At 47.1% G+C, this 26,381-nt stretch overlaps 1 protein-coding gene and 1 non-coding gene across 5 annotated transcripts in view; both read right to left on the minus strand.

The window, feature by feature from the left end:
- Nucleotides 1–26,009, minus strand: part of MOCOS (molybdenum cofactor sulfurase) — a 57,676-nt gene extending 31,667 nt beyond the window's left edge. The window contains exons 1-8 of one of the 4 annotated variants that reach the window (XM_029231298.1): nt 25,850–26,009; nt 19,501–19,590; nt 18,037–18,103; nt 16,513–17,157; nt 13,445–13,521; nt 10,361–10,560; nt 4,381–4,497; nt 1,966–2,427 (exon numbers count right to left, since the gene is read on the minus strand). In XM_029231298.1, coding sequence (XP_029087131.1) covers nt 1,966–2,427; nt 4,381–4,497; nt 10,361–10,560; nt 13,445–13,521; nt 16,513–17,157; nt 18,037–18,103; nt 19,501–19,590; nt 25,850–25,991 — 1,800 coding nt within the window. In that variant the 5' untranslated portion in view covers nt 25,992–26,009. Of the gene's footprint in view, nt 1–1,965; nt 2,428–4,380; nt 4,498–10,360; nt 10,561–13,444; nt 13,522–16,512; nt 17,158–17,831; nt 20,586–25,849 lie in introns of those variants that run through there. The other 3 variants (XM_029231308.1, XM_029231291.1, XM_029231281.1) reach the window with 3 other exon arrangements.
- Nucleotides 11,561–11,690, minus strand: LOC114902500. Its single transcript, XR_003795518.1, has one exon. It is a non-coding gene; the product is annotated as a small nucleolar RNA SNORA20 (small nucleolar RNA).
- Nucleotides 26,010–26,381: the final 372 nt, after the last annotated feature.

Raw genomic sequence — 26,381 nt, forward strand, 5'->3', positions numbered from 1 at the left:
GTTATTTCTATAGGAGAACATGTTTTGAATTACAAATAACTTTTTAGAAGACAGTCTATTATTGGGAGGCATTTCTCCATGGATTTCTCATTTCTGCATGCCTGTTTCAACAAGCAGAAGTACTAACTGTCCTTTTGATCCAGACTACCTTTTCAAGGATGTTTGTATAGTGAACAGCTCTACAACCCTCTGGAGCAGAGGGCAGGTTTGCCCACAGTCCGATATTATAAAGGTAATGGCTTCTCCCTGATCGAAGACTACACAGGTTGGCTGGCATCCTATTATGAAAGAGTCAGGTTTCCTGAGTTAGAGGTTTCTGAACATGAGCACGGCATCCACCGGGGCCCCTCTGGACCCTGTCTTGGGACCTGGGGGACAAAGAGAAGCAACACACCATGAAGCTCATGCTGCATGCTGGGTTGTGAGTAAGTCCTTTATCTCTGACCCAGGAATCTCGTGTCTTCTGTCAGCATCCATGAAACTGTGGCAGGCTGTTTCTCAGACCCTTCACGGTTCTTCACACCCATCTGTTGGAACATGTCTGTCATTTACTGGCTTCCTCCCTCCTTCTTCTTCTTTGTCTGGGCCAAGTTTTCAGCCAGTGTGTCTGTGTTGGCATGTGAGGGGTGAGCTTTCAGCTGGTGCAGCTGGGCTTTGGGTTACGGAAGGAGTTGGGCAAATAAGTATTCATTGAGGACAGTGGGAGCCAGGGTTCTCACAGGATTTACAAGTGCAGAAAGGGGGACGGCTAAATAAACGTTGTGGTGTTGGGTTGGAATTGGAGGTATTAGTACGAAATCATAGCCTATGGATAGATGATGGAGATGGATGGATAGATGATAGATACATAGATACATAGATATGTGTGTGTGTGTCATAAAGTGTCTGTTTCCCTTCTGAGATACTGCACACCCTGAGAGAAGGAACCATTTCCATTTTGCTCATCATAGCACAGCAAGTGCAGGCCCAGGGCCCAGCAGGTATCAGGTGTTCAGTGTATAGTTTCTGAAAGAGCAGATGGATAGAAGACCTTTAGCAAAAAAGGAAATCTACTGAGTTTCAGTGTCCTTGTCTGTAAAATGGAACACTAATTCCTGCTACGCTATCTGTGCAATGCGGCTCTTCTATGGGACATGACTCATCTGTGAAAATAGAGTCCTGTTACTCCTCACCTGCCTCCATTCAGGAGTGGAGGTGAACTCGCTTATTTATGGTCTCAGATTGGAGGACAGGCTCCTGTGTGACCAGCCCGAAATGCAGGCGACAAACAGCCTTGACCACGGTATGTCCGACCAGGAGCCAGGGAGCCTGTCATCCCAGAGGCTCAGGAGACTGGGAATTTTCTACGAGGCTGTCTTTCTATGAGCTATGTGTGTCCCTTGGACTTGGTCTCTAGCTCCCAGCTCCGGTGACTACCAGGCCAGCATGTTTACTGACATTATGTACTTCACCTCCACGGGGAGAGCTGAGTGGAACAGACGCATGAGAGCAAGGACCCAGGGAGTCAGCAGACCTGGATTCAAATCCTTGCTCTATCATTTATTAGGGGGTCATGACCTGGGCAAAGTGCTTAACCTCAGTAGCCCCCAGGCTCCATATCTATAAAATGGGGATGATATTACCCAGCACCTCATATTATTGTTTTGAGGATCAAATGAAACAAAGCACGTACGATGCTTCAGCAGGGAGCCAGCACACACACATTCAGTGAAAGTTACATCCTTAACTATCAACAGTAACTAGGTGGTCACACCCAGAAACAGGATCCTCTCAGGGGTCCCCATAAGCAGAGCCACGGTCATAAGTCAGCCCAAACCAAGAAAGGCAGAATGAGAGTGGCTACTATGATTTTGATTTTCTGCATGCTTTCCTTCACTTCCTGGACTTTTTTCTTTGCTTTATCAAACAACATTATAAAGTAAACAAAAAAGAAGCAATCTCTTTAGCTGCCACCAAAACCCTTACCTCAAAAGCGGCACAGGATTTGATTGGGTAGAGGAAAAGGTTGGTGACGATGTGTGACCCAAGGCCCCCATCCGGGATGCCTGCAGCTTTCTCTGAAGGGGTCTGCTGGGTTCTGGTGGTCTCCAGCAGAGGTGGGCGCAAACTCACAGCATCCACAGTGGTGGGTGAGTTGTCCCAAACCCTGGAGTCTGGGGAAGCATCTTCCTGAAGTGAGGGACTACGTCTGGCCCTGGTGGCAGGCACGGCTTTCTGAGCTTCGCTCTCTGCTGGCAGGGCTCCAGCCTCCCCAGGCGTGACCAGAGGGAGAGGCTGGCCATGAGACGGGCGCAGTCGGGTTGCTATGATGAACCTGAGAAAGGCCTGGGCATCCTCAAGCGTAGACATGTATCCAAACGAAATCCTCACAGATCCCGTCGGCTGCCCATCTATGAGATCCACATCGTCACCGCAGACATGACCAGCCTAGAATAAAGAAATAAGTCAGCCAGAGTGACTCATGCCTCATGGATAAAGTGGAAACCATTTTGTAAAACAAGTTTTGTTAATTTTATAATATAAACTTAACCCAGGAAAAAAGAACTGCAACACTAATAGGAGCTGTGTGCCAGAGGCATAGTTCCAGAAGCACAGAGACTGACTCTCTGGACGTCACTCTTTGCTCAACTGTGAATTGGGATCTATACCAATCTCAGGGGGCCACTAAAAAGTCTAAAAGATACAACATTGTAAATCAACTATATTTCAATAAAAATAAATAAATAAATGTTTTTTTAAGTTTAAAAGAAATCATTCATGGAAAGCATTTACCAGAAACACGCACACAGTGCTCACCCACAGAGGTATCAAAAGACAGACCAAAGTTTCAGAAGCACAGATGGGTCAGCTCCTTGGTCTACCTAGGGCTTAAGTGAGAGGAGCACCTGCTGGCCATGCCTTTTAGCCTCTCTCAGAACCACAGGGAGGTCTGCATCCCTGACAGCTGCCCTTTGACAAGAGGGCAAGACAGAGGTGCTGCCCCTATGAATAATCGGCCCAAGACCAGGATGAAAGCCAAAGGCAGCATGAGTGCCTGGTCGGGAGGTGGTGAAAGAAAGGTAAGACGTCCCCAAGCCTCTCCAATCCTGGCAGCCTGGTGTTGGTCACTGCTCCAGCTGCCTACCTCCCCCAGAGCTGAACCCCAGTCAGTCACCCAAGGAGATGAGGCCACGGCATTCCACAGGATCAGTATTACATCTGGAACTGCATTCGTTTGTGTTCTAAGACTCCTTCTCTCTCTATTTATTTTATTATTATTATTTTTTAACCACACCATGTGGTGTGAGGGATCTTAGTTCCCCGACCAGGCATCAAACCCACGCCCCGTGCAGTGGAAGTACCGAGTCTTAACCACTGGACCACCAGGGAATTCCCCCTTCTCTCTCTCTTTTTTTTTTTAAGATTTATCTTTTTTTTTTTTTGGCTGCATCAGGTCTTAGCTGTGGCACGCAGGATCTTCATTGAGGCATGCGGGATCTTTCATTGTGGCGCATGGGCTTCTCTCTAGTTGTGGCGTGCGGGTTTTCTCTCTCTAGTTGTTGTGCGTGGGCTCCAGAGCGCGTGGGCTCTGTAGTTTGCAGCACGTGGGCTCTAGATGAGGCGCACGAGCTCAGTAGTTGTGGTGTGCGGGCTTAGTTGCCCCGCAGCGTGTGGGATCTTAGTTTCCTGACCAGGGATCAAACCTGTGTCCCCTGCATTGTAAGGTGGATTCTTTACCACTGGACCACCAGGGAAGTCACCCGCTCCTTTTTAAATAAAACACTGTTCACAGTTGGTTGGGATTTAATATATTCAATATTTAGTGGCAACCGAAAGAAACAAGTTAGAAACTATTCTGATATAAATAAGGGCTCTTTGCCACTCAAACCATTCTTATGAAGTGGTTCAAAACAGGCTGTACCTTGAAGTGACAAACCTCAGCCCAGAAGAACAGCAGGAAGAGAGGGGACCTGAGAAATGCAGAATGCCCCGTAGAAGAGTTCCTCTCCTCACCCAACCCAGACATGAGCTACCTCCTGCTTGGAGATTTCACTCTGGCAGGACTGAACTAGCTAAGGGCCCTCTGCATGTACGAGCACATTTTCACATTTGCTTGACCCCTGTTAAAAGCCCTCTCCTGGAAAAAAAAAAACAACAAACACTCTTCTGCCTCTAAATGTTTGCCCTCAAACTAAAAAATGACTGCCGGAGACATAGTATCTTGAAGTGTTTTCTATTTTTGTTGATCCTTTTTCTTTACACATTCACAGGGTGGGCTCAGAGAAATGAGCTCGCAGATCCAGCCCCGACCCCAGACACACGACCAGCCTCTAATGAAGTTAGAGGCACCGCCATTGGGGTTTGCTGGCCAGCGTTTGGACCACACGATCCAGTACCAACCTGAAGATGCTTCTTGACCATCTCATCGCTTATCCCCAGGTGCCTCTGGCAGGCCCCAGTGTTACAGAAGCAGCCGGTTCGCACGTGGATGTTGTGAAGACTGGCCATTTTATCCACCTGCGGGTTTAATATATGACATGGAACCAGTGTTAGGAGTGTCCAGTTTTACTCTGATTGCCTGGGAAGTGGTTTCAGATCCACACTTGGACCTCTCTTTCTTAACAGTAAAATGAAAATATGAGCTTGGAATTTTGCTCTAAGCGGCCATGATCTATCGTGGGTTTACTAAATACATTTTATAAAATGTTACTGATAATTAAATCTTATCCAGTTGGGTTATAAACATAGGCCTGAGAAAAGTGAAAGATATCAAATTCACACCAAACTCCAAGTTAAGAGCTCACATGTAAAACAATCTGATTTCTTAAATGAGCAGACATTTTTCCAAAGAAGACACACAAATGCCCAACAGATACGTGAAAAGGTACTCAACATCACTAATTGCTAGGAAAATGTAAATCAAAACCGCAATGACATCAGCTCTCAAATATCTAATAGCGAGCATCTAATATCACACCTGTTAGAACAGCTATTATCAGAAAGACAACACATAACAGGAGGTGGAGAGAATGTGGAGAAAAGGGAATCCTCGTGCACTGCTGGTGGGAATGTAAACTGGTGAGGAACTATAGAAAACAGTATGGAGGTTCCTTAAAAAATGTAAAATAGAACGAATTGCTGGAACTTTGATCCAGCAATTCTACCTCTGGGTATTTATCTGAAGGAAATGAAATCACTGTCTTGAAAAGATATCTGCACCCCCATGTTCATTACAGTATTTGCACTAGCCAAGAAATGGAAACAACTTAAGTATCCATCAAAGGATGAATGGATAAAAAATATGTGATTTATAAATATTATTATTCAGCTATAAAAAAGGAAATCCTGCCATCTGTGACAACGTGGATGGACCTTGAGGGCATTATGCTAAGTCATAATGAAAACTGCTAAGAAATGAGTCAGACAAAGACAAATACTGTATGATCTCACCTACATGTGGAATCAAATCAAAATTCATAGATACTGAGAGCAGATTGGTGACTGCCAGAGGCAAGGGATGGGGGTCGTGAAGGTGGTCAAAAGATACAAACTTCTAGTTCTAAGAAAAATAAGTCCTGGGGATGTACTGTACCGCATGGTGACTATAGTTAACAACACCGCATGGCGCGTGTAAAAGTTGCTGAGAGAGTAAGTCCTGAAAGCTGTCATCACAAGAAAAAAAAATTGTAACTATGTGGTGACGGGTGTTAACTAAGCCTGCAGTAAATCATTTCCCAATATACATATCTATCGAATCACTGTGCAGTACACCCAAAACTAATACAATGTTATCCATCAGTTACATCGCAATTGTTGAACAATTTCTTTAGTAAATTAATCTTTGAAAAAAGAGCCCACATGTCTCAAGGGAGATTCACAAAAATAAAATCTGAGGGCGGCTGGGACGTGGGGCAGCTCCTTGGCATCCTCTGCTTCCGGGTAGATTCCCAGAGCAGGAATTAGCAGAGCTACCAGTCAGAGCAGCTCTGCCTCAGCTCCCAGCCCAGGCTGCAAACATTACTGTGTTGACACTGTGTGTTATCGATTTGCTTTCATAATGTCTCAGACTTTGGGTTGAATCACAGAACTAACTGCTACTCAATCCAGAAGTTCCAAGGCTCTTTCCCGTCCCCTGGAAGCTAGACAGGTGATTCGTAGTCACAAGGCTCAAAGGTGAGCTGGCACGAGGGATGTTTATCCCAGCTCTTCTGTTTCTGGGTCCAGGGCTCCATTCTCCCAAGGGCCTGGGGGCCCAGTGAGGGTCCTCAGCCCTGGTGACTCAGGTTAAACTTGGGGGAGTGCCCTAAATGCATTCAAGGAAACAAACACATCTTGCCCAGTCAGAGAAGCCTTTGAAACTTTTCTCCCTGGGAAGTACAGGTGGGGGACACAGACACAGGTCACCAGGTGGTCAGCCTGGCCTCCCCGCTAGGCAAGCGCAGCGGTGTTACCTCCCACACACCGTTATGGGGACTACACTGTCTTCCCTTTAGCCGTCTCCCCTGGATGGTCAGAGTGAAAAGAAGCCACCTCTGCTGGTGAAATCCAGGAGTTCCCTGCTCTCTGAGGTGAGACCTGGCGGCACCACTGGGTCTGGCCTACTCCACCTCCAGGATCAGGTGGTCTCCATTCAAGGGGCAGCCCCTAGGAAAGCCCCTCACTCCCCGACCCCAACTCCAGCCAAGCTGAATGAGAAGTCTCCCCCACCCACCCCGTATCCACTATTCCAGCTACCACAGCCACAAAACAAGCCACCCAAACCTGGCGGCCTAAAACAATAACCATTTTATTGTGCTCACGGCTACAGGGGGGTCAGGAATTCAGAAAGACCCCAGAGGAGATGGCTTGTCTGAGCTGGGAAGACTAGAAGGCTGGGAGCGACATGACGTCTGGGGCTGGAATCACCTGGAGACTCAGCTTCTCATGTATGCGTCTGGCCTCCAAGCCAGAAGGGGTCAAAGCAGACAGTCACCATCATGCCTGCTTTTGGCTTCCTCACAGCATGGCCGCTCAGTGTAAAACTCCTAACACAGTAACTCGAGGCTCCAAAAGTGAACGCCCCGGGGAGCAATGCTGATGCTGCGGGGCCTTTTCTGACCCAGCCTCCAAATCCAAGCAGTGTCAACTTCTGTAGCATTCTGTTGGTTATGAGTGAGTCATAGACCTGCCAAGATTCTAAGGGGAAGAGACAGGGACCCCACCTAGAAGAGCATGTGGGTGGAAGAGGCTGTTTCGGCCACGCGTACCCTTCATACTAATTTCTCATCACAACTTCATCTCCTCTCACCCTGAGACCTTTGGAATCCCACACAGGCTCAGCCAGTGCCCAGCCAGGTGAAGGAGTTGGCTGCTGGGGCAGGATGAGGGCTGCATCCAGGGAGGGTGAGAAACCGGCCTGACCACAGTGCAATAGAGCATTTGCTTCATACCAGCTCAGTGCTAAGGGGTTGTGTATTGTAACTCATTTAATCCTCGTGACAACCTATCAGCAGGGAAGATTGTTACCCCCATTTCATGGAGACTTGGGGAGCTTACATGAACTCACCCAAGCTCCCAGAGCCAGCAAGAGGCCGTCCAAATCTGAACCCACCCTCTTATCCACTGGGTAGACTGACTTCCAACAGAGGGGAGAATGAAATTCGGAGACCTGGATGTCAAAAACAAGAACCCAAAATCTTCTCACAGAAGGCTCAATTCTTTCACGCATCCCTTGAAAAAGAGACAGCCAGACCCAGCCATGACGCCACCTGATCTTTCCGAAGGCCCCCCAAATCCCTGTGGAATTCCCACATGTGAAGGAGCCCAGGAAAACCCAAGATTCTCCCGGGCCGGCACAGCTGGCCATGCCTCAGCCTCGGCCTCCACTCATAGGATGAGCTTCCTCTACAAAGGCACAGAGGGAGAAACCCATCCTGTGCGATGCCTTGGAGAATGAAGGTCCTGGTGAAGTCAGCCCGGCACCCAGATAGGCTCCCTGAGGGGGAGGGGGAGTCTTCCTCTTGAGGCTTCTCTGGGCAAATGGGGGGCGGGGTTCTTTCACCGCTGCTTGGTTCAAGCAGAACCCTGTGGGCCCACCACCCCCCGCCAAGTACAAAGGCTGCCTCTTATTTGTAGAAAAGCTGAAGTCTCCCAGGCCTCCCAGAGTCACAAAAGAAAAGGCTTGAGCAGTTAATGATTAGGGCAAGAGAGTCACAGACTCTGTGTCTGATGAAAGAATGGGATTAATGCTATTGCTTGTAATAATCTATATCTTTGTGGGCATAGGAATAACTGTAGCTTGCTCTGCCCATATATGTGAGCGGGCAACTAAAACTGTCAACAAAGAGATGCTACAGACCCATGTCGAAGTCTTTCATTCTAAGATCTCGACACCTTCTCTCAGCATGAAGCAGTTACAGAAGATGGACCTTCACTCCTATTCCCATAGAAATGTAATGATGTCTGAGAGTGGGGATTTGTAAGCAGCTCTTTTGCCCCTTTTCTGTTTGTTCATTTCTGTTTTCCTCAGACAGACCTTAATTGTAAAAATGAGATCACTAGGTAACATTTAACCTAACTCCGGACTTCTGCTCTACTGAATGTACACAGTGCCTTGCTTAACCGGTTGATTCCTTTCCTGGATTAAAAGGTGTAAGAATGAAGAATTAAGTAGTTAAAGAATGACTGACTCTCTAATTAAGTAGTTAAAGAGTAACAGCTTCCCTGTTAGCAAATTTGCAGGCGGATAACAGGGGCAAGAGAACATCCAATTGCAGGTGGACCATGAGGACAAGACAGTACCAAACGAAGGTCAGAAGTCAGTGGGTCTGCACGCAATGGAAAGATGATGAAGAATCCGATCTCCTACCTTAATGGTTAACTGAGACTCTTTCCCTTTTTTCCCTTTAAAAATTGTCATGGCTGAGCAGAATCTTCGGAGTTGGTCTCCGGACATGAGTCCACTTTCTCCCCAGATTGCCAGTTTTTCTGAATAAAGCACCTTTCCTTTCTACTGACACTTGCCCCTCGATTATTGGCTTTTGAGTGGTGAGCAACCCAACCTGAGTTTGGTAACATGCCTGCCACAGCACACTTCATGGTCGCTTGTCTGCCCTCCTCCACACCCCTGAAAACATACACTTATTTTAGGTTTGAGAACGAAACTTATTGTACCAATAACCTAGAATAACATATTTGAGAAGGCAAACCTTTGGCCCCGATGCATTTTCCACCATCCCTCAGAAGCATTTACAATCCCCTGCTTCTGAGTGGTGCTGGGCTGTGTAAGTGAGGGGCAGTGTGGGCTGGGGTCTTCACAGTCAACTCACCCAAGAGACAGCTTATGGTTGTAGAGTGTTGGCCCCTGGACACCAGTGAGAACCAACATTTCCCCCAGAGAATATTTCTCAAGTTGGTTCCTCAGAGAGTTTATGGCTATTCAGAAGTGGGGACAGGATTCCTTGAGAAATGGATTTTGTTTGAGAAATTCTGGGTTTGACAAAGGTGTATGGAGATAGTGGCTTTCAAGGGAAGACGAGCACTATCTTCCAAACTTATGTGATGATCAAATCTGCTCCTCACGGCAGTTCTAGAAACTCGGGCTCTGAGAAGGGCCTTGAGCTCCCCATGCCCCGTGTGTGACAGCCCATCTGCTGACCACCTAGGGCCATGTCTGAGTGCTCAGTGTGACTCCAGATTTCTTAATGTACTGGGCAGTGACCAGCTTACTCAGCTGTGGTAAGGATCCAAGCTGTTCCCAAACCTGAATTGTTTTCATGGGAAAATACATACAAAGGGTATATCTACAGAAACTACTTTATAACCAATCTACCAAATCCTTTGAACTCATAATATGAATGAACTATGGCAGACATAAGGGCTTTTGTGCTACGAAGGACATCATTCCTACTTCATTAAAAAAAAAAAAGAGTTATGAGTTCCAAGCAACATGCAAACAAATGGTGGTAAGAGGCCCAGAATTTTGTGTAACACTATGATATGGTCTGACGTATCAGTGGGGCTACCAAGCTGTTTGTACGTGAAACGGCATCAGACAGGCTGTTCTGTCTACACTATTTTAGGGTGTCTTCCCTTGCTGGCAAGCTTCAGCTGTCCCCTCCCACTGCCATCAGAGACTCGACCTCTCTCTTCCCATTTGAAATTGATCACCTGTGGCTAAATAAGGAGGGCTGAAGAACTAAATAGCCGTGCTTGTTAGAACAAGAGTAAGGAGCCTCTAAGGAAGGACCAGTGGCCTCTCCAACAGTGCACAGCATTCATCATGGCTATTGCAAAGGCCCAGAGGCCTTGACTGCAAATTTCAGGGCTCAGAAAGGCTTCAGAATTCCAGACAAGAGTGATTCTGCTGTGAACAGGTCAGCAAGATGAAAAGAAAACCCACCTGGGAATAACCAATGATGTTCCCATTGTCATCGAGCACGTTGAAGCTGATGACTGGACCCTGAACCTCTGGGCTGCTGAACTCAGAGTCGCTGTAAATCTGCACGACAGGGGCTCCGTTGGGGTACCGGAGGGTGGACAGGGCGGTGTAGGTGTACTGAGCCAGGGTAAAGGTGTGCTGTCTGATGTTCTCCATTCCACCTCAAAACAGTTATGAAAACAAAAGGGGATCATGAACTCTATGTAAAATTCACTATCTCATTTTTAAGAAAATGAGATCATTATAACTGGCAAACTTGGACCTCATATTAGTGATTTTAAATACTTGTAAATAGTTCATGGTACTGCCCACATGATAAATGATTAGGTCATTGGTACCGAACGACAGTTTACCACTGCTGCTTCTGTGGAATTTTTCCATAGGAATTGTTGTAGTCATCTTCCTTTTTTTTTTTCCCAGCTTTTTGCACTTTAATGTGTAATACTCGAGGTACAAGAAAACTGCATCTAACATTGTCCTAAATCAAAGAAATCAGATCAGTCATCAAGGGCTCCAGAGTGAACAGCATCTTCATAACCTCCATGCTTATTGTCTTTGCTTTCTGGGTATAATTTAATAAGATCATCAATTTGAAGGATGGTGATTGCAGCTTCAGTTGCAACTTTCAAACTCTTAACTTTACCTATGGTTGGTTCAAACACCCCTGCTTGTTTTTTGTCTCAGGGTTTACCATTGACCAAGTCAAGGCCAATCCATTTTAGATTTTTGCGTTCTGGGTTAACTTGAGCCTCATTATGAAAAGCTCTTAATTTTGCAACCAGATCTGTGGAGTCTTGGGCAGCATTAACTGCAAGAGTATTAGGAATAACAAGAAGAGATCTTGCAAACTCGGCAATAGCAAGCTGTTCCCAGGAGCCCGTGCTGGTACGTAGTTTTTGAGGTGTATGGAAAGGGCTGCTTCTACTGCACCCTCAGCCGGAGCCACAGATTTCGACTCCAAAACTCTTCACTACACAAAGAGCTCCACCCCGTCACACATGAAATCATTTGCCCCACGTACGATGACTGATGCAGAGGTGTGAGCCTCAGTGCTATTTTAAAAGTGAAATTCTTAAATCAGTGCTTTAATAAGTCCATGCAGAAATTCACTCTAAGTGCCTTGATGAAATCCTGCTTACACAGGACATTTAGACATGGAAGCAATGTCTAGACCATGGAGAAGAGATGAAATGGTTACTTCACCTCAATTTACAATGGCCCAACATTATTTTACCCCATGCGTATAACTGCTTACATCATTGAAAGACTATAGCAGCCAATAAATGGGAAGTCATCTTCCTTTAAAAAAAAAAATGTTACTTAAGCATTCAGATAATTTAGACCCTTTGGTAACAGATTGCAAAAATGTACAATTTTGTCTTTAAATGTATCTCATTTTTGCTGTTACTGTTTGTTTACGTTAATGTTTAAATCTTTTTTTTTTTTTTTTAGTTTCTTGGCCACACCACACAGCATGCGGGATCCTAGTTCCCCCATCAGGGATCGAACCTGCGTCCCCTGCAGTGGCAGCTCGGTGTCCCAACCACTGGAGTGCCAGGGAAGTTCCCTAAATCATTTTCGTATTATACAAAGTAGTTAAGGATACTTGCTATAACATGGATGAACCCTGAAAACATTATGCAAAGTGAAATAAGCCAGACACAAAAGGACAAATATTGTATTATTCCTCTTACATAAGGTGCCTAGAATAGGCAAATTCATAGAAACAGAAAGGAGAATAGAGGTTACTAGGGGCTGGGGGAGGGGAAATGGGGAGTTACTGTTTTTTCAGTTTGGGATGATGAAAGTCCTGGAGAAGGATAGTGGCGATGCTTGCTCAACGATGTGAATATACTTAATGCCACTGAATTGAATATTTTAAAAGGGCTAAACTGGTACATTTTATGTTATATAGATTTCACCATAATTTTTTCTAAAAAAGAGCCTAATTAAGTAGGAAAAATCAGGGTTTGCCTTACTGTGGGGCTGATATTGTCAATCTGCCTTCAGAGGTGCCCCTGGCTGTGTCAGACCCTCTCACTTGTGGTTTGAATACCTTGCTAGTATCTGTCCTTGAGAAAGTGCTCGTTTCTCAATGTCTATCTTGATTATCTCCTCTTTGTCTGGATGATGCCCACTCACCTCCCTGCATTACTGTCACGACAGCCCTCCTATGAATTCTGTATGCCCGCAGTTTTAGGCTTAGGCTGAGGACCTAAGGGTCCCCTTATGACGAAACACAGAGAGAGAGAGAGAGAGAGAGAGAGAGAGACGGTACAAGCAGTGTCACCCCGTTCTAGAAGCTTAGCCTCTGACAGGAGCGTCCAGAGGGCAGCAGGAGTGAGGAGTCATGGCTCACCAGACAGAGGTTCTTCCAGCCTTGTGCCTTGTGCCAAGCCCCATAAGATGGGAAGTGGCATCCATCTGTGTGTTAGCCTGTGGGGAATGTCCCCCACCTGCTCACACACCCCAAGCACTTGTCAGGAAAGAAAACACGTATCATTGCAAAGGCCAGCAGAAGAGACAGTGTTTGGGGGCTCAGGGTTAGACCTTAGCATTGCCTGGGTTTAAACCCTAGCCCTCCCAGGTTCCAGCTCCCTGGTCCTAGGGAAGGCATTCAACCTCTCTGAGCATAAGCTCCTTCGCGGTCAAAGTGGGCTCATCATAAAGGTCCCCTGTGGGAAGACCCAGCGAGGTAAGAGCTAAATAAGGCCTCAGGATCTGTAAGCATTCCCAGTGCAGGGACCAAGGAGGGCTCCTCTGCGTCTGTGAGGTTATTAATCTCTGGATTTGGAATGTCTATCACTTGTTAAAATGTTCTTTTAACCGACCAAAAAAAAAAAAAAGGTCCAGTTTCTTGCTCTTGCCTCAGAAGTCATTTCTGGAAGTTCTTTAGAATCAGCTTCATCGGCATCAGTGCCGAGCTGCCATGTGCCGCTCACCTGCACAGACTCTCTCCTTATCTGAATCCCACCCAGGCCAGGGCTCCCTCGAGGACACGGGCAACAGGAAGCAAATTCCACACAGATAAAGAGGTCCACTGACCTGTGAGGCGCTCTAAGACATCGAATCCATGTTTTAGTGCTATCACGTCAAGGAAGGAGATGGTGCCATCTTCAAATCTGTAATGGTGGTGAGGGCGATGAGGTCAAGCTGCGGCTAACTCCTCCGCGTGCATTTTGTATACGTGACAACGGGGCTTTGACTCTAGCCTTAGCTGTAATCTATGGAGCCCTTGCCTCTGCTGCCTTATACAACGCTGCTCTCCCCTCTCCTTCTCAAGACAGAGGGCCATGCACACCAAGACATGCCGGCTGCCTCTGGGCCTGACCTGGTCTGCAGCTTACTTGGGATGGGCTGGCAGCGGTGATAAAGGGCCCTGAAAGACAGTCACCACCTTGGAAGACTTCAGACTTGACAAAACCTCAAGTGCTGTGGGCTCTGGAAATGCTGCCCTTGACCCCAAGAAAACACCACTGACAGGGCATCAATCCAGTCAGATCAATTGTGCAGCCATGAGGTTCTTGACAAGAGTCTATGATTCCGAAGTCTATAGGACCACAGCTATTATAAGGCTCTCAATAAACTTCCTGATTATCGTTATAATTATATTTGCATTTTATAATTATTCATTTAGACAAAATCCTCATCAAGTCTTTACTGTCCGTGTACTGCATGCCGGGCACTGTTCTAGGTGCTAAGGATACAGCAGTTAACGTGACAGGTAGGATCCCTGCCTTCACAGGGCACAGAAACAAGGAGTAACAAACAGCAAACATGCAGGGAAGCCAAATAAGCATCAAGCCGGGGGGTGACAAGTGCAATGAAGTTGCCTAAGCAGGAGGGCTGGCGGCTGCTTTAGATGAGATGGTCAGGGGAAGTCCTCTCCGAGGGAGATCATTCAAGCAGAGACCGAGTGGAATTAAGGGAGCGAGGGAAACTGCCCATTTTTGAAAACAATTTTGTAGGGAAAGAGAGTTCCAGGGAGAGGGGTGCAGCAAAGGCCCTGAGCAGGTAGAGCCAGAACAGCAAGGAGGTCAGTGAGGCCAGGAGCAAGACAGCAAGGCGGAGGGCTTCACCCTGGATGAGACGAGTGGCCGGAGGGCTCTGAGCAGAGAGGAGTGGCGATGGGGCCTAGATTTTGATAAAATGCCTCTGGCTGCTTCATTAGTGAGGGGGAAGCCTGGGGCACAGCGAGGAGTTTCCAGCAAGCATCCCACAAAGGGTGGTGACAAACAGCAGTCTTTATGCAAGTTGAAGTTTTCAATGGAAATACCGTGCTTTGTATTTTAACACTCTAGGGATAAGAGCTGCTCAAAATATCATTACCGGAATGTTAATATCCTTATAAAACGAATGGTAATTAATAGATATACAGAAGTAATAATGAATCAGTTGATAGTTAATTGACCATTAATAAGTTAGTAACTAATGACTCCTTAATAAATTAAACATGATTAGGCAATAACGGCTTCTGTCATTAATTGATCAATAATAAATAATTATTGATTGATCAATAATTAACAGACTTTTAGGAGAAAAGGGAGGTTTTTTTGTTTCCATCAGGGGTTGTTTCTCACTGGGTTATAGAACAGAAAAGGTTAAGAACAGGGTTCAGATGCATGTTCAAGAAACATTTGAGTTCGGTATTAAACCTCAAGCTCTAGTGCTAGGTTCACACGAAAAATATGAGGCTTCTAATGGTAAATAAATACATTCAGCTTTCTGGGAATCTTGGTGCAGCACCTGCTATAAGGCGATTCACCCAAATTGAAGGCAAGAGGTGGTACCAGCCCAGCCCACTCATGCCATGCCTGTAATGAGCTGCCCCACTCCCCTAGGTCTTCAGGTGCCCCTACTGACTAAATAAAGTTTGGGTTGTCATTTTGTTCTGCCTTTAATTTACATGATGTTGTGCCTGTCATTCTTTTCTCACTTGCTTATATTATATGCTACGTTATCACACTTGGATTCAAAAGGTTTTACATTAGCTTTCCTGTTTTAGAATCGCGCAACTATGGAGAAGTCCTAAATGAAAGAGACATCAGATAGCCTCATAGCCTATTGATGCCAACTCAACCTTGGTGCTTCACCTATATTAGTTCTAAAGAACTGTATCCTTTTAGAGATGCACTTTATAGGAAAAACATGAGGTGCAGAGATCAAGTCACAGGCTCCTATTCCCACAGTGTGCAGTGGAGCCAGGATTCACTCCCCAACGATCCAGCTCCAGAACCTACACTCTAGACTATGACTCTACTGCCGAGACCATGCGCCTACCTGCAGGACCCTTGAGTCTGCACCTGGGTCTGCGGGGGATCTGAGCCACCTTCCCATACAGGCCCCGGGGCCTTCTCAGGCACCAGCAGAGTGACCAGCTCCTGGCCCCCACCTCATGGTATCTCCCACTGTTGGACCCAGTATAGATACTAAAACTGTTGGACCCAGCAGAACCCTGGGTCAGCTGCCATTTTCACCCTCTCATACCTTCAACCTTACGGTCCCCAGCCACTGGCATCTGGGGGATTCCTGGGCACGAGCCACACCGCCTGCCCCTGCACGCTGAGAATGACACATAGACCAAAAAACCCAGGCAAGGAGCTGCCAGCCCTCAAACTTCCTTGGTAACCCCTGGGAGGCTCACAGAGGCTGCTGTTAGCTGTGCCCCCGAGTCTGGTGGCCTCTGATTTAACTGGTTCCTCTTGCTGACCAGAAACCAAGCTGAGCTGATACTAGCTGCTGAAATACAGCTATGCTGTCAACATGTATGCACACCTGTTCCAAATGGCACCATCCTTTTAAATCACTGCTTCAGTTGCTGCCCCCTCATGTCAGTGCTGTGGCAAAAGGCCTAGGGCCCATCCTCCTTACTCCCTGGAAGGCCTTCATCTCTTCTGCTCGCAGCCCTTCCCTGCAGGCCCTCATCCTCCCACAGCTGTGGAGAAGCCCACACACACGGCAGAGTTCACAGCCCGCTGTGGCAGCTCCAGTTGACCTCTGACTCCCGGATCCGGGCCCTGCCACCCAGCACCTCCCTTGCAGCATCCTACGGGTGGCATAGGCCAGACCCAAGCCTTGCTGAGCTCCAGCGGCCACTCCCATCGCCGGGTTACCTTTCAGCCACCGACTCTCTGGGGATATAGAAGTCTTCTTCTGCAAGGTATGCAGCGGCCGTGCCTCCTCCAAAGTAGGTTTTCCTCAGCAGAGGAGCTGAGCGGCTATTCACCAGCAGGGCGCCCAGGCCAGTGGGGAAGCCAAAGATCTTATAGAAGGAGAGGGGGACAAAGTCTGCCCGGTGAACCGACAGGTCCAGAGGCGAGGTGCCCACGTAGGCAGCCGCATCCAGCAGCACGAACCACTTCCCAGGCCCGCCCATGGGGCACATCCGCCCAGACTTGACCTCTTCTATCCAGGACAGGGGGTACCTGGTCCCGGAAAAGTTACTCTGAGCTGGGTAGCAGAAGAGATGCAGAGGCTGGCCGTCAGGGTCGCTGGCAGCGGTAGCATCCTGTTCTTCCGCCAGCCACATGTCCTCTGGCCTGACTGGGATGGAAGTGATGTTCATGGCCGCGACGACCTCCCTCATGCCCACCACAGACGTGTGGCTGTCAGTGAGGTAACAGAAGTGACTCCCGCTGCTTTCTGGGCCTGGGGGCACCCACGGGAAAGCCTCTGCCACCAGTTTAAGAGCAGCTGTGCTCCCGGCCGTGAAAATCACAGTGTAGTCCTCTGGGGAGGTGTGGAAGTGTGCCAGGATCCTGGAAGAGGCACAGCATCAGGGAACTCCTTGGTTTCCCTCCAGTGTTAAATGTTTGGAGCTAGTTGTATTTCAACTAAATACGACATCTGTCTACCTTAAGAGCTAGGAAAAAGCCAGATAGGGTTTGCCACATTGTGAAGTTAGGGCAGGGGCAGAGGAAGTTGTGGTAAGGGATGGCAAATGGGTGCAAACCAGCAAAATCACCCAGCCTCCCAAATCCCCACCCCCAAATGGAGAAGACAAAAATCCACAACTACCTTAAACTCAGTTGAAAACACCCCTTCTCGGTCTACTGTCTGGCTCTATCATAACAAGTTTTCAATCATCAACTTGTTTAACACTGCTTTTAATACGGGCAACCCTATAGCAAAAGAGTATCATTTTCAAACTGGAAATAATTTGAAATTGTATAGATTCAAATATCTTTAGGTACCACCTAAATTATTTGCCAAAAACTAATTAATTTGTTATGTGCAAATATTAGTAAAGGGGGGAAAACTGAAAAAACAAGATGTCTAAATCTGAAATACGAAAAGAAAAAAAAAACAGAGAAAGCGTTTTTTTTTTCTCCCTGAAAAGAAGACTTAGGAACCTGGGTCACTCTGGCCCCCAGGAACTCTGGCACCAGCCCAGAGCCACACACAACAGCTTGGGCACCTCAGAGGTGCCTACCTGTGCTTCTGGTCGGCCCCGCTCTGCACCTGCTCAGCCTCACCTTCCTGTCCTCTGACCCTGATGGTTATCAGCGTGCACGTGTGGCCATTTAGCTGAACGTGATCTTCCTGAAACCAGCTCAGAAGATTTGTGGGATGTGGGCAGGTGGTAGGAAGTCCATCCACCCACAGGTGCCACACAAGTTGGCGCCTCTGCTGCTCACCTGTAGCGCACCTGCTCCACCGTGTCATGGGTGAGCTTGCTGCTGCTGTTCTGGCTGTGAGGATTACCTGCCAGGTTACAAAGACAAAGCCATTGGGTCACTACTTATAGTCTCTCCTTTTTTTTTTTTTTTTTTTTTTGCGGTGCGCAGGCCTCTCACTGTTGTGGCCCCTCCCTTTGCGGAGCACAGGCTCTGGACGCGCAGGCTCAGCGGCCATGGCTCACGGGCGCAGCCGCTCCGCGGCATGTGGGATCCTCCCAGACCGGGGCACGAACCCGTGTCCCCTGCATCTGCAGGCGGACTCTCAACCACTGCGCCACCAGGGAAGCCCTATAGTCTCTCCTTTTGTGTTCCTTCAAAATCGTCTCCCTCAGTTTCTCAAAATTTAAGCAAAAAAAATATCATAGGACCCAGCCTTCCCCAGGTTCCAAACAGTAAATTTAATCAGGGAAGTGAGAAAATGCAGTAAGAAAGGAAAAGTCAAGCAAGACAAAATAATAATGGTTTAGCCATTAAACAAAGTCAAGGACCTTTAGTTCCTCCTCAAGGGCTATAGATAAGATTCCGGACCCTATCCTCTGAGTTATTTTATAGATACTAAAACCCACACCAGGTGGAAGAAGTTAACTGTGTGCTGTCCCTCCGCAGTTCTCCATTCACATCTGCACCGCTCTCCTCCCCTCCCTGGTTCTGGGCTGCTTCCTGAAGCCACCACAGGGTCTTGGCTCACGCTGTTCCTTCTGCCTAATCTGCCCTCTCCTCTTTTCCGAGTGAATTCCTGCTCTTCCTCTAGCATCCACCCCACTCCTGTAGAAGCTTTCTGTGACACTCACGCTGCCAACTCACCGTCACTCTGCAGATACAGACCCCCATAGTGCCGTGGCCTTTTGGTCACAGCCCTTTGCTCAATTGATAATTTACTTTATTTACATTTTACACTACTTTACTTTTCTTTTTTTTTTTTTTTAACATTTATTTGGCGATCACTTGATTGAGGTCTTATCTTTACTAGACCATAGTCCATGAAGGCAGGGACTGTATTACTTTGTTCCCATTACAGCACCATGCCCCCAACACCAGAGTGGCTTAATAAACATTTACAGGGTGAATGAATGAATGAATGAATGTTCCTCCTGCTGTCCCACCCTCTGCACTGTGCTGGTCCCACAGGGTCATCCCACCACCAAACACAGCACCCCGTGCCCTTCCTGCCACTGACCCCTTCTTCTGGAAGTAACCTGCGTGTCCCTGAGGCAGTCCCTCCCACCCAGCAGCACATGTGCTACAGGGACTGACCCTGGGTGCTTGCTTGCCTGACCCCCTCTCTCACGGGGCTTACTCAGCTTTGTGTGTTCAGCATTGTCCCCGCCTGTTAATGTGACATTTTATTAAGCATAGATATATTAGCTAAATGTAGTTGGCTAATGTTCAGTGCAAAATCAGTTATGCTGTGTTTTTCTTCACCATAAACATTTTCCATGAGATCTTTAGTGAAGCTTGTAAGCTGGCTCTGGGGGAACAGCGTGGCTCCTGCATGGTCAAGATAGACAGTTCCTGAAAGAAAACACAAAATAAAGCTGGGATTATTCTTCAGAGGTATTCCACTCATCTCACCTAGATCTAGTTTGTGTGAACCTGACCAGCGCCCATATGATGTGTTTAGACGTAGCACCAAGCCACTGATTTCTCCCAGCCTTTTGACATGCATCATCTTTTTTAATATTCTTTCTCTTATTCTTTTCCATTAAGGTTTATCACAATATACTGAATACAGTTCCCTGAGCTATGCAGTAGGATCTTGTTGTTTGCCCATCCTGTATATACTAGTTTGCATCTGCTAACCCCGAACTCCCAGTCCTTCCCTCCCCCATCCCTCTCCCCCTTGATGTGCACTTCTGAATTCAAGTGGAGGCATGAGCAATGGAAGAACTGCACTTTCAACATCTAATGACCCTTAGAGCCCTGAAAGCCTTCCTGATGAACCAGCTCTCTTCTGAACCTGGGAGAGCAGCCCACACAGCGGAGAAGCCCAGCGGACGTTCATGCTTCAGGATGGCAAAGCTATTTCATGTTATGACACACACCCTCTTCTGGAATTTCTGCGCAGCTTCCCAGGCTGTCAAGCCCTGATTCTACATTTCCATAGTGAGTTCCAAAGTCCTCAACCATACAACAGCTGTGACAGCTTCGGAGATGACTGGGAATGGCTGTGGTCTTTCCAGTCTCTCTCACAAACAGAGAAAGTTAAATTTAGATGACAGTGAGATACCAAGCGTTACCACTCAGACTGCCCCAGATCAAAAGGATAACTCACTGTATGGGTGAGGGTGTGGGGAAACAGGTCCGCTGTTACACGGCTGGTAGGAGGGTAAATGGGTGCAACTTCTTTATGGACAGAAATTTAGCAATATCGCTCATGCTTTAAAAATGCAAACTCCCTTGACCTAGCAATTTGTCTTCCAGCAATCTGTCTTATAAATTGTGAAATGGTCTGTCAGTGAGGACATTCAGTGCAGCACTGTCTGTAAGAGCAAAGGGTTGGAAATGACTTAAATATCTATCAAAATGTATTAAAATAAAGAATTTGAATACACCCATCTAGTACTGACATGGAACAAACTCCAAGATATGTTTTCAAGAACATACAATATGAATATATTCATTCATTCTTTCATGCATTTAACAAATATCTTTTGTTTTGTGCAGGATGGATTTTTCACTTATTTTATAACAGCTTTATTGAGATTAATTCACGTACTGTAAAATTTGCCCTTTTAAAGTTTATGATTTAGTGGTTTTAGTATATTCGTAAAGTTGTGCAACCATGGCCACTATCTAATTTTAGAACACTTCATTCATCCCCCAAAGAGACCCCATACCCATTACCACTCACTCCCCAGATCCACCCAGCCCTAGCCCCTGGCAATCACCAATCTATTTTCTGCCTCTATAGATCTGTCTACACTGGACATTGCATATAAATGAATCATACAACATGTGGTCTTTTGTGTCTAGCTTCTTTCACTTAGTATAATAATTTCAAGTGCATCCATATTGTAGCATGTATCAGAACTTCATTCCTTTCTTGTGACTGAATAGTATTCCATTGTATGGATATGCCACATATTTTGTTTATCTATTCATCTGTTGATGAATATTTGGGTTGTTTCCAATTTTGCCTATTATAAATAATGCTGTTATGAATATTTGTATACAAGTTTTTGTGTGGACATATGTTTTCTCCCATTTGGTTGGTTGTTCTTTCACTTTCTTTATGATAGCCATTGAAAAAAATTTTTTTTAAATTTTGATGAAGTCCAATTTGTCTATTTTTGTTGCTTGTAATTTTGGTGTCATAAGAAACCATTGCCTAATCCAAGGTCCTGATGATTTACACTTATGCTTTCTTCTAAGAGTTTTATTCTTTTAGCTCTTATATTTAGGCTTTGGCCCTTTTGAGTTAATTTTTTAATACAGTGTTGAAGAGGGGTCCAACTTCAGTCTTTGGTGTGTGGATACACCATTTAAGAGACTATTCTTTCTCCTGTTTAATAGTCTTGGCATCCTGTTGAAAATAAATTGACCATAGATGTATGGGTTTATTTCTGGTCTTACAACTCTAGTCCACTGGTCTATGTATCTATCCTTATGCCAATGCCACATTGTTCATTGTTTTGATTACTATAACTTTATGTAAATCTTACTTACCTTTACTTTTATGGCAGTGTAAGTCCTTCCACTTTGTTCTCTTTTTTTCAGTAATTTTTATTTTATTTTATATTTTGGCTGCATTGGGTCTTCGTTGCTGCACACAGGCTTTCTCTAGTTAACGGCGAGCAGGGGCTACACTTCGTTGCAGAGCACGGGCTCTAGGTGCACAGGCTTCAGTAGTTGCAGCATGCGGGCTCAGTAGTTGTGGCTCGCGGGCTCTAGAGCACAGGCTCAGTAGTTGTGGCACACGGGCTTAGTTGCTCCGTGGCATGTGGGATCTTCCTGGACCAGAGCTCGAACCCACGTCCCCTGCATTGACAGGCAGATTCCCAACCACTGCGCCACCAGGGAAGTCCCTCAACTTTGTCCTTTTTCAAGATTGCTTTGGGTATTCTGGATCCTTTGCATTTCTATGTGAATTTTAGGATCAACTTGTCAAAAAACTGTCTGGGATTTTGGTAGGAATTGCATTGAATCTGTAGGTAATTTGGGGAGTATTGCCATCTTAACAATATTAAGTCTTCCAATCCATGAATACAGGATGTCTTACCATTTATTTAGGTCTTTTTTTTTTTTTTTTTTTGCGGTACACGGGCCTCTCACTGTTGTGGCCTCTCCCGTTGCGGAGCACAGGTTCCGGACGCGCAGGCTCAGTGGCCATGGCTCACGGGCCCAGCCGCTCCGCAGCATGTGGTATCTCCCTGGACCGGGGCACGAACCCGCGTCCCCTGCATCGGTGGCAGGCGGACTCTCAACCACTGTGCCACCAGGGAAGCCCTATTTAGATCTTCTTTTATTTCAATGATATTTTGTAGTTTTCAGTGTATGCCTTGTACTTCTTTTGATAAATTTATTGCTGTGTATGTTATTCTTTTGGATGCTTTGGGAATTGTTTCCTTTATTTCACTTTCATAGTGTTCGTTGATACTGTATAGAAATTGAATTGATGTTTGTATACTGACCGTCTATCCTACAACTTTCCTGAACTTGTTTTTTTAGTACTAATAGCTTTGTGTGTGGATTTTTTAGGATCTTCTGTATACAAGATTATACTCTCAGCAAGTAGAGATGCTTTACTTCTTCCTCTCCAATCTGGATGTATTTTATTTCATTTTGTTGCCTAATTGTCCTGGATAGAACTTCTAGCACAATACTGAATAGAAGTGGTGAGAAGAGACGTCCTTGCCTTGTTCCTGATCCTAATGGTAAATTTTTCATTCTTTCACCTTTAAGTATGATGTTAGCTGTGGTTTTTTTGTAGATGGCCTTTATCAGGTTGATTAAATTTCCCTTTATTCCTAGCTTATTGAGTGTTTTTATATTCAAGAAATATTTACTGAGCACGTACTGTGTTCCAGGCACTGTTCTAAGTGCTGGGGACATAACAGCAGACAAAATAGAAGCTGGTATGATAATGACAGAGAAAGACCATAAACAAATAAATATTAACTACGTCAGGTGGTAAGACATGTTATGGCTCAACTATGTAAGAAAAAAAAGACATGTACACACACATATAAATATAGACAAGCACTGGAAAGGCAAACAAGACACAAAGAGCAGCAGTTGACTCTGGGGTGGCCATAGTGGTGGCAACTGGAGTTGGGGCTGCTCCCTGGGCATTCTTCATCCTCTTTTGACACCTCTTGAATTTGGTACCATGTTAAATGTATTACCTAGCCAAAAAAATTAGTTTAAAATAATGTTCTCATTTACTAAAGATTCAGAAATAGAAAGGTACCACACCATAAGAAAGGCATTTGTCCACCCAGCATCAGGGAGACGCTCATGGGGAGCATTAGTGTCGCTATTAGAAGAAGTAGGCAAACGACCCCCAAACCAATCAGCATTAGGTCTTCAAGAAAGGGAATTCCAGGGTCTCTTCTGGCTCATGCACCTTCAGTTCTTGGTTCCATGCAGGGTGAGTGACCATCAGTCAGCACCCAGAGGCTTTAAGAACCACTTGAACCACAACTGTGTAATCAATATGCTCCCTTCACCAAAACAAGGACATTCCCATCCAACGGGTTATGCAAAATATTTCGGCACTTAAAGGTTAAGCATTTAATTATCCAGAGCAACCCCTTAACCAGACAAATTCTCAAACCTGCAAGAAAACTTTGGGGGTGGGTAGGCGTCAGGGATAGAAAGAGGAGGTGAATCTTACATTATTGTGGTTTGGTTTGCTTGTTTTTCCCTGCCCTCTTTCTGGTTGGTTCGTTTCTGTGTGAAAAAAGAGGGGGCTATGTTCCTAGACTCCCAGCAGCGGTAAGGGTGAGTTTATAGTCCACAAAGTCTACTTCAACCATAATGTAGAGGAAATGCTGGGAAATTGTACTAGATAGATAGATAGATAGTAGATAGTAGATAGGTAGGTAGGTAGGTAGATAGATAATCACAGAGCACTGTCACAATTACAGTAGATGTTAAAGGGCACTGAAGGCCAGCCTGGGATCCTGGCTATCACATCTAAACTTTACATTTGAGGAAAAGGGTGCTGTTCTCTGAGAGACAAGAAGGAAACAAGGAGGGATCTACTTTCTACTTTCCCAGGGTAGTGTTGAGGGGAGAGGTCAGCCAATGATGGGTGTGAGGGATGAGAGCTGGAGGGGATTAGGGGATTAAGGAGGAGTGATGCTGAAATAATTACCTACTGTACTATAACAGCTTCTGGGATTTGCTTCAAAAGAATGGGGAGACTTTCTCAAGTCCTCTGCACCTGTGGGTATTCATTCTATAGGTGTCTCTATTTCTGTGGGTAGGAAGTTTCTATAACCAAAAAAGTTCAGAGAGAAAAGGAAAGAGAGAGAGAGACAGACAGACAGACAGACAGAGGGGGCACTGTCTCCAGCAGGTGAATGGGCAACTAGGAAGATCAGAGAGGGAGTGAAGAGAGGCTGCCAGAGGGCCCCTGTCTCCTCCCTTGAGCTTCCCTACTTAAGTACAGACGGGGCCACTCGAGGAGGAGCGCACAGCCCTTAAAGCTCCCAAAGGTGGGTGGAGCGGGGGGAATCACGTTCCGGAACATGAGGAAATGACCCAAAGAGCTGAAGTCAGCTACCTGATAACTGAAACATAAATCATGGTTGCTGCTCTGCCACAAGCAGGCAAGCGGCACCAACTGTTCACCACGACAGAATAAATACACCTCAAATCCCAGTGCCCGGAGCCACGACCTGCCCACTTACCCGGCACCCCTCCCAGTTCAAACAGCACGCCCTTCTAAGGCTTGGTGAAGCCCCTCACAGAAGGTTGCTGGAAAAGGATGAGTCCCGACCCGGTGCGGAACGCCCTCCCGCCCTGCAGCAGTGGGTTGGGAGGACCACTGGCCAGATCAAGTTTGTCTTCCAATTTAACCTGCCTGTTCCGCCTTGCGGAACTCGAAGGCACGATAAGATCCCGGTCCTCACATTCAATGTACTGGCTCGTCCTGTACTTAAAGTTCAAATTGCACGGTTTGCTAATTCTTCAGGTCCCCCAGCGAGCTGGACTTCCGAGGCATTGTTCTGCCTACACTAGTGAGAAAAATGAGACTTCGAAAATACAAACTGCTGGGAGCCATCCCAGAGGAGTCTGGAGCGCAGTCTCGGGAAGCTCCTGCACGGCGGCCGCAGCCCCTCGGTCCCCAACACGCGCGCCCGCAGAGTCGCGGTCCCAACCCCGCGAGCTGGCCGCCCGTGCACCGCTCCCGTCCCCGGGCAATCACCCGAACAGTCACGGCCGCCTGGCATTCCTGCATTTTGCAACCCCGGTTCCAGTTGGAACTTTAGAGCCGGGTGTCTCGTGGCAAGCGAAGGCAAAAAGAATCCTCAGCCCTATTCGCAGAGGGCGGAGACAGGTGGCAAAGGACCACTTTGGTCCTACATCCCTGGAAAGTCTAAGGAGCAAGAAGTCTTGGGGTTGCAGATGGGACCTCAGGGAGCCGCGTCCACAAAGAGAGCTCGTGGACACATCCCTCCAGGTCTTTCGATTCAAAATGGGTCCCTAATGAGGTAACGCCGCTCCCGCCGGGAGCAAAAGTTCCTTCCACGTCGGTTCTAGAAACCGCGTGTCCCCCACGGCCTCCCGGCAGGCCCGGCGCAGCTGCCCCCGCCGGTCTCACCTTCCAGGCGGCCGAACTCGCGCGCCCGGAGCTCGTGCAGGCTGCGCCGGCCGTACCCGTAGACGAGAGGCTGCGGGCTCGAGTCCAGGAACTGCGCAAAGGCCAGCAGCTCGGTCCCCGACTGCCCGGCCCCGCCAGCCATGACCCAGGCCTGAGCGCCGCGCAGTCCAAGCGGGCTGCGCCGGGGAAGCGCCGAGGCCCGCCCGCCGCGACTCCGCCCCGCCGCGCCCCGGCCTCGCCTCCCGGCCAGCCAGTGGCACCGCGTCCCCGCCGAGGGGCGGCGCCTCTCCCGGCAGGCCGGGCTTGCCGCGGGCTCGCTGACTCACGGAGTTTCACTGCTTTCTGCTCTTTTCCCACCTGGGGGCAGGGGGAGGGAGTGCCAGTGGTTGTCTCTTTTAACTGCTTTCCAACGGAGTCCACGGAGACACCCCCAGACCCTTGGAACACAAAGTTCTCGTTTACGGTACCACGGAGAGGCTGATGCAAGATGCAATGAATTGCTTTTTGCTGCTGGGCATCCTGGAACCTGGCG

This window comes from Monodon monoceros, unplaced genomic scaffold (assembly GCF_005190385.1).
Source record: "Monodon monoceros isolate NGI ecotype Baffin Bay Population unplaced genomic scaffold, NGI_Narwhal_1 Super_Scaffold_1, whole genome shotgun sequence".
In the NCBI taxonomy this organism is placed as follows: domain Eukaryota; kingdom Metazoa; phylum Chordata; class Mammalia; order Artiodactyla; family Monodontidae; genus Monodon; species Monodon monoceros.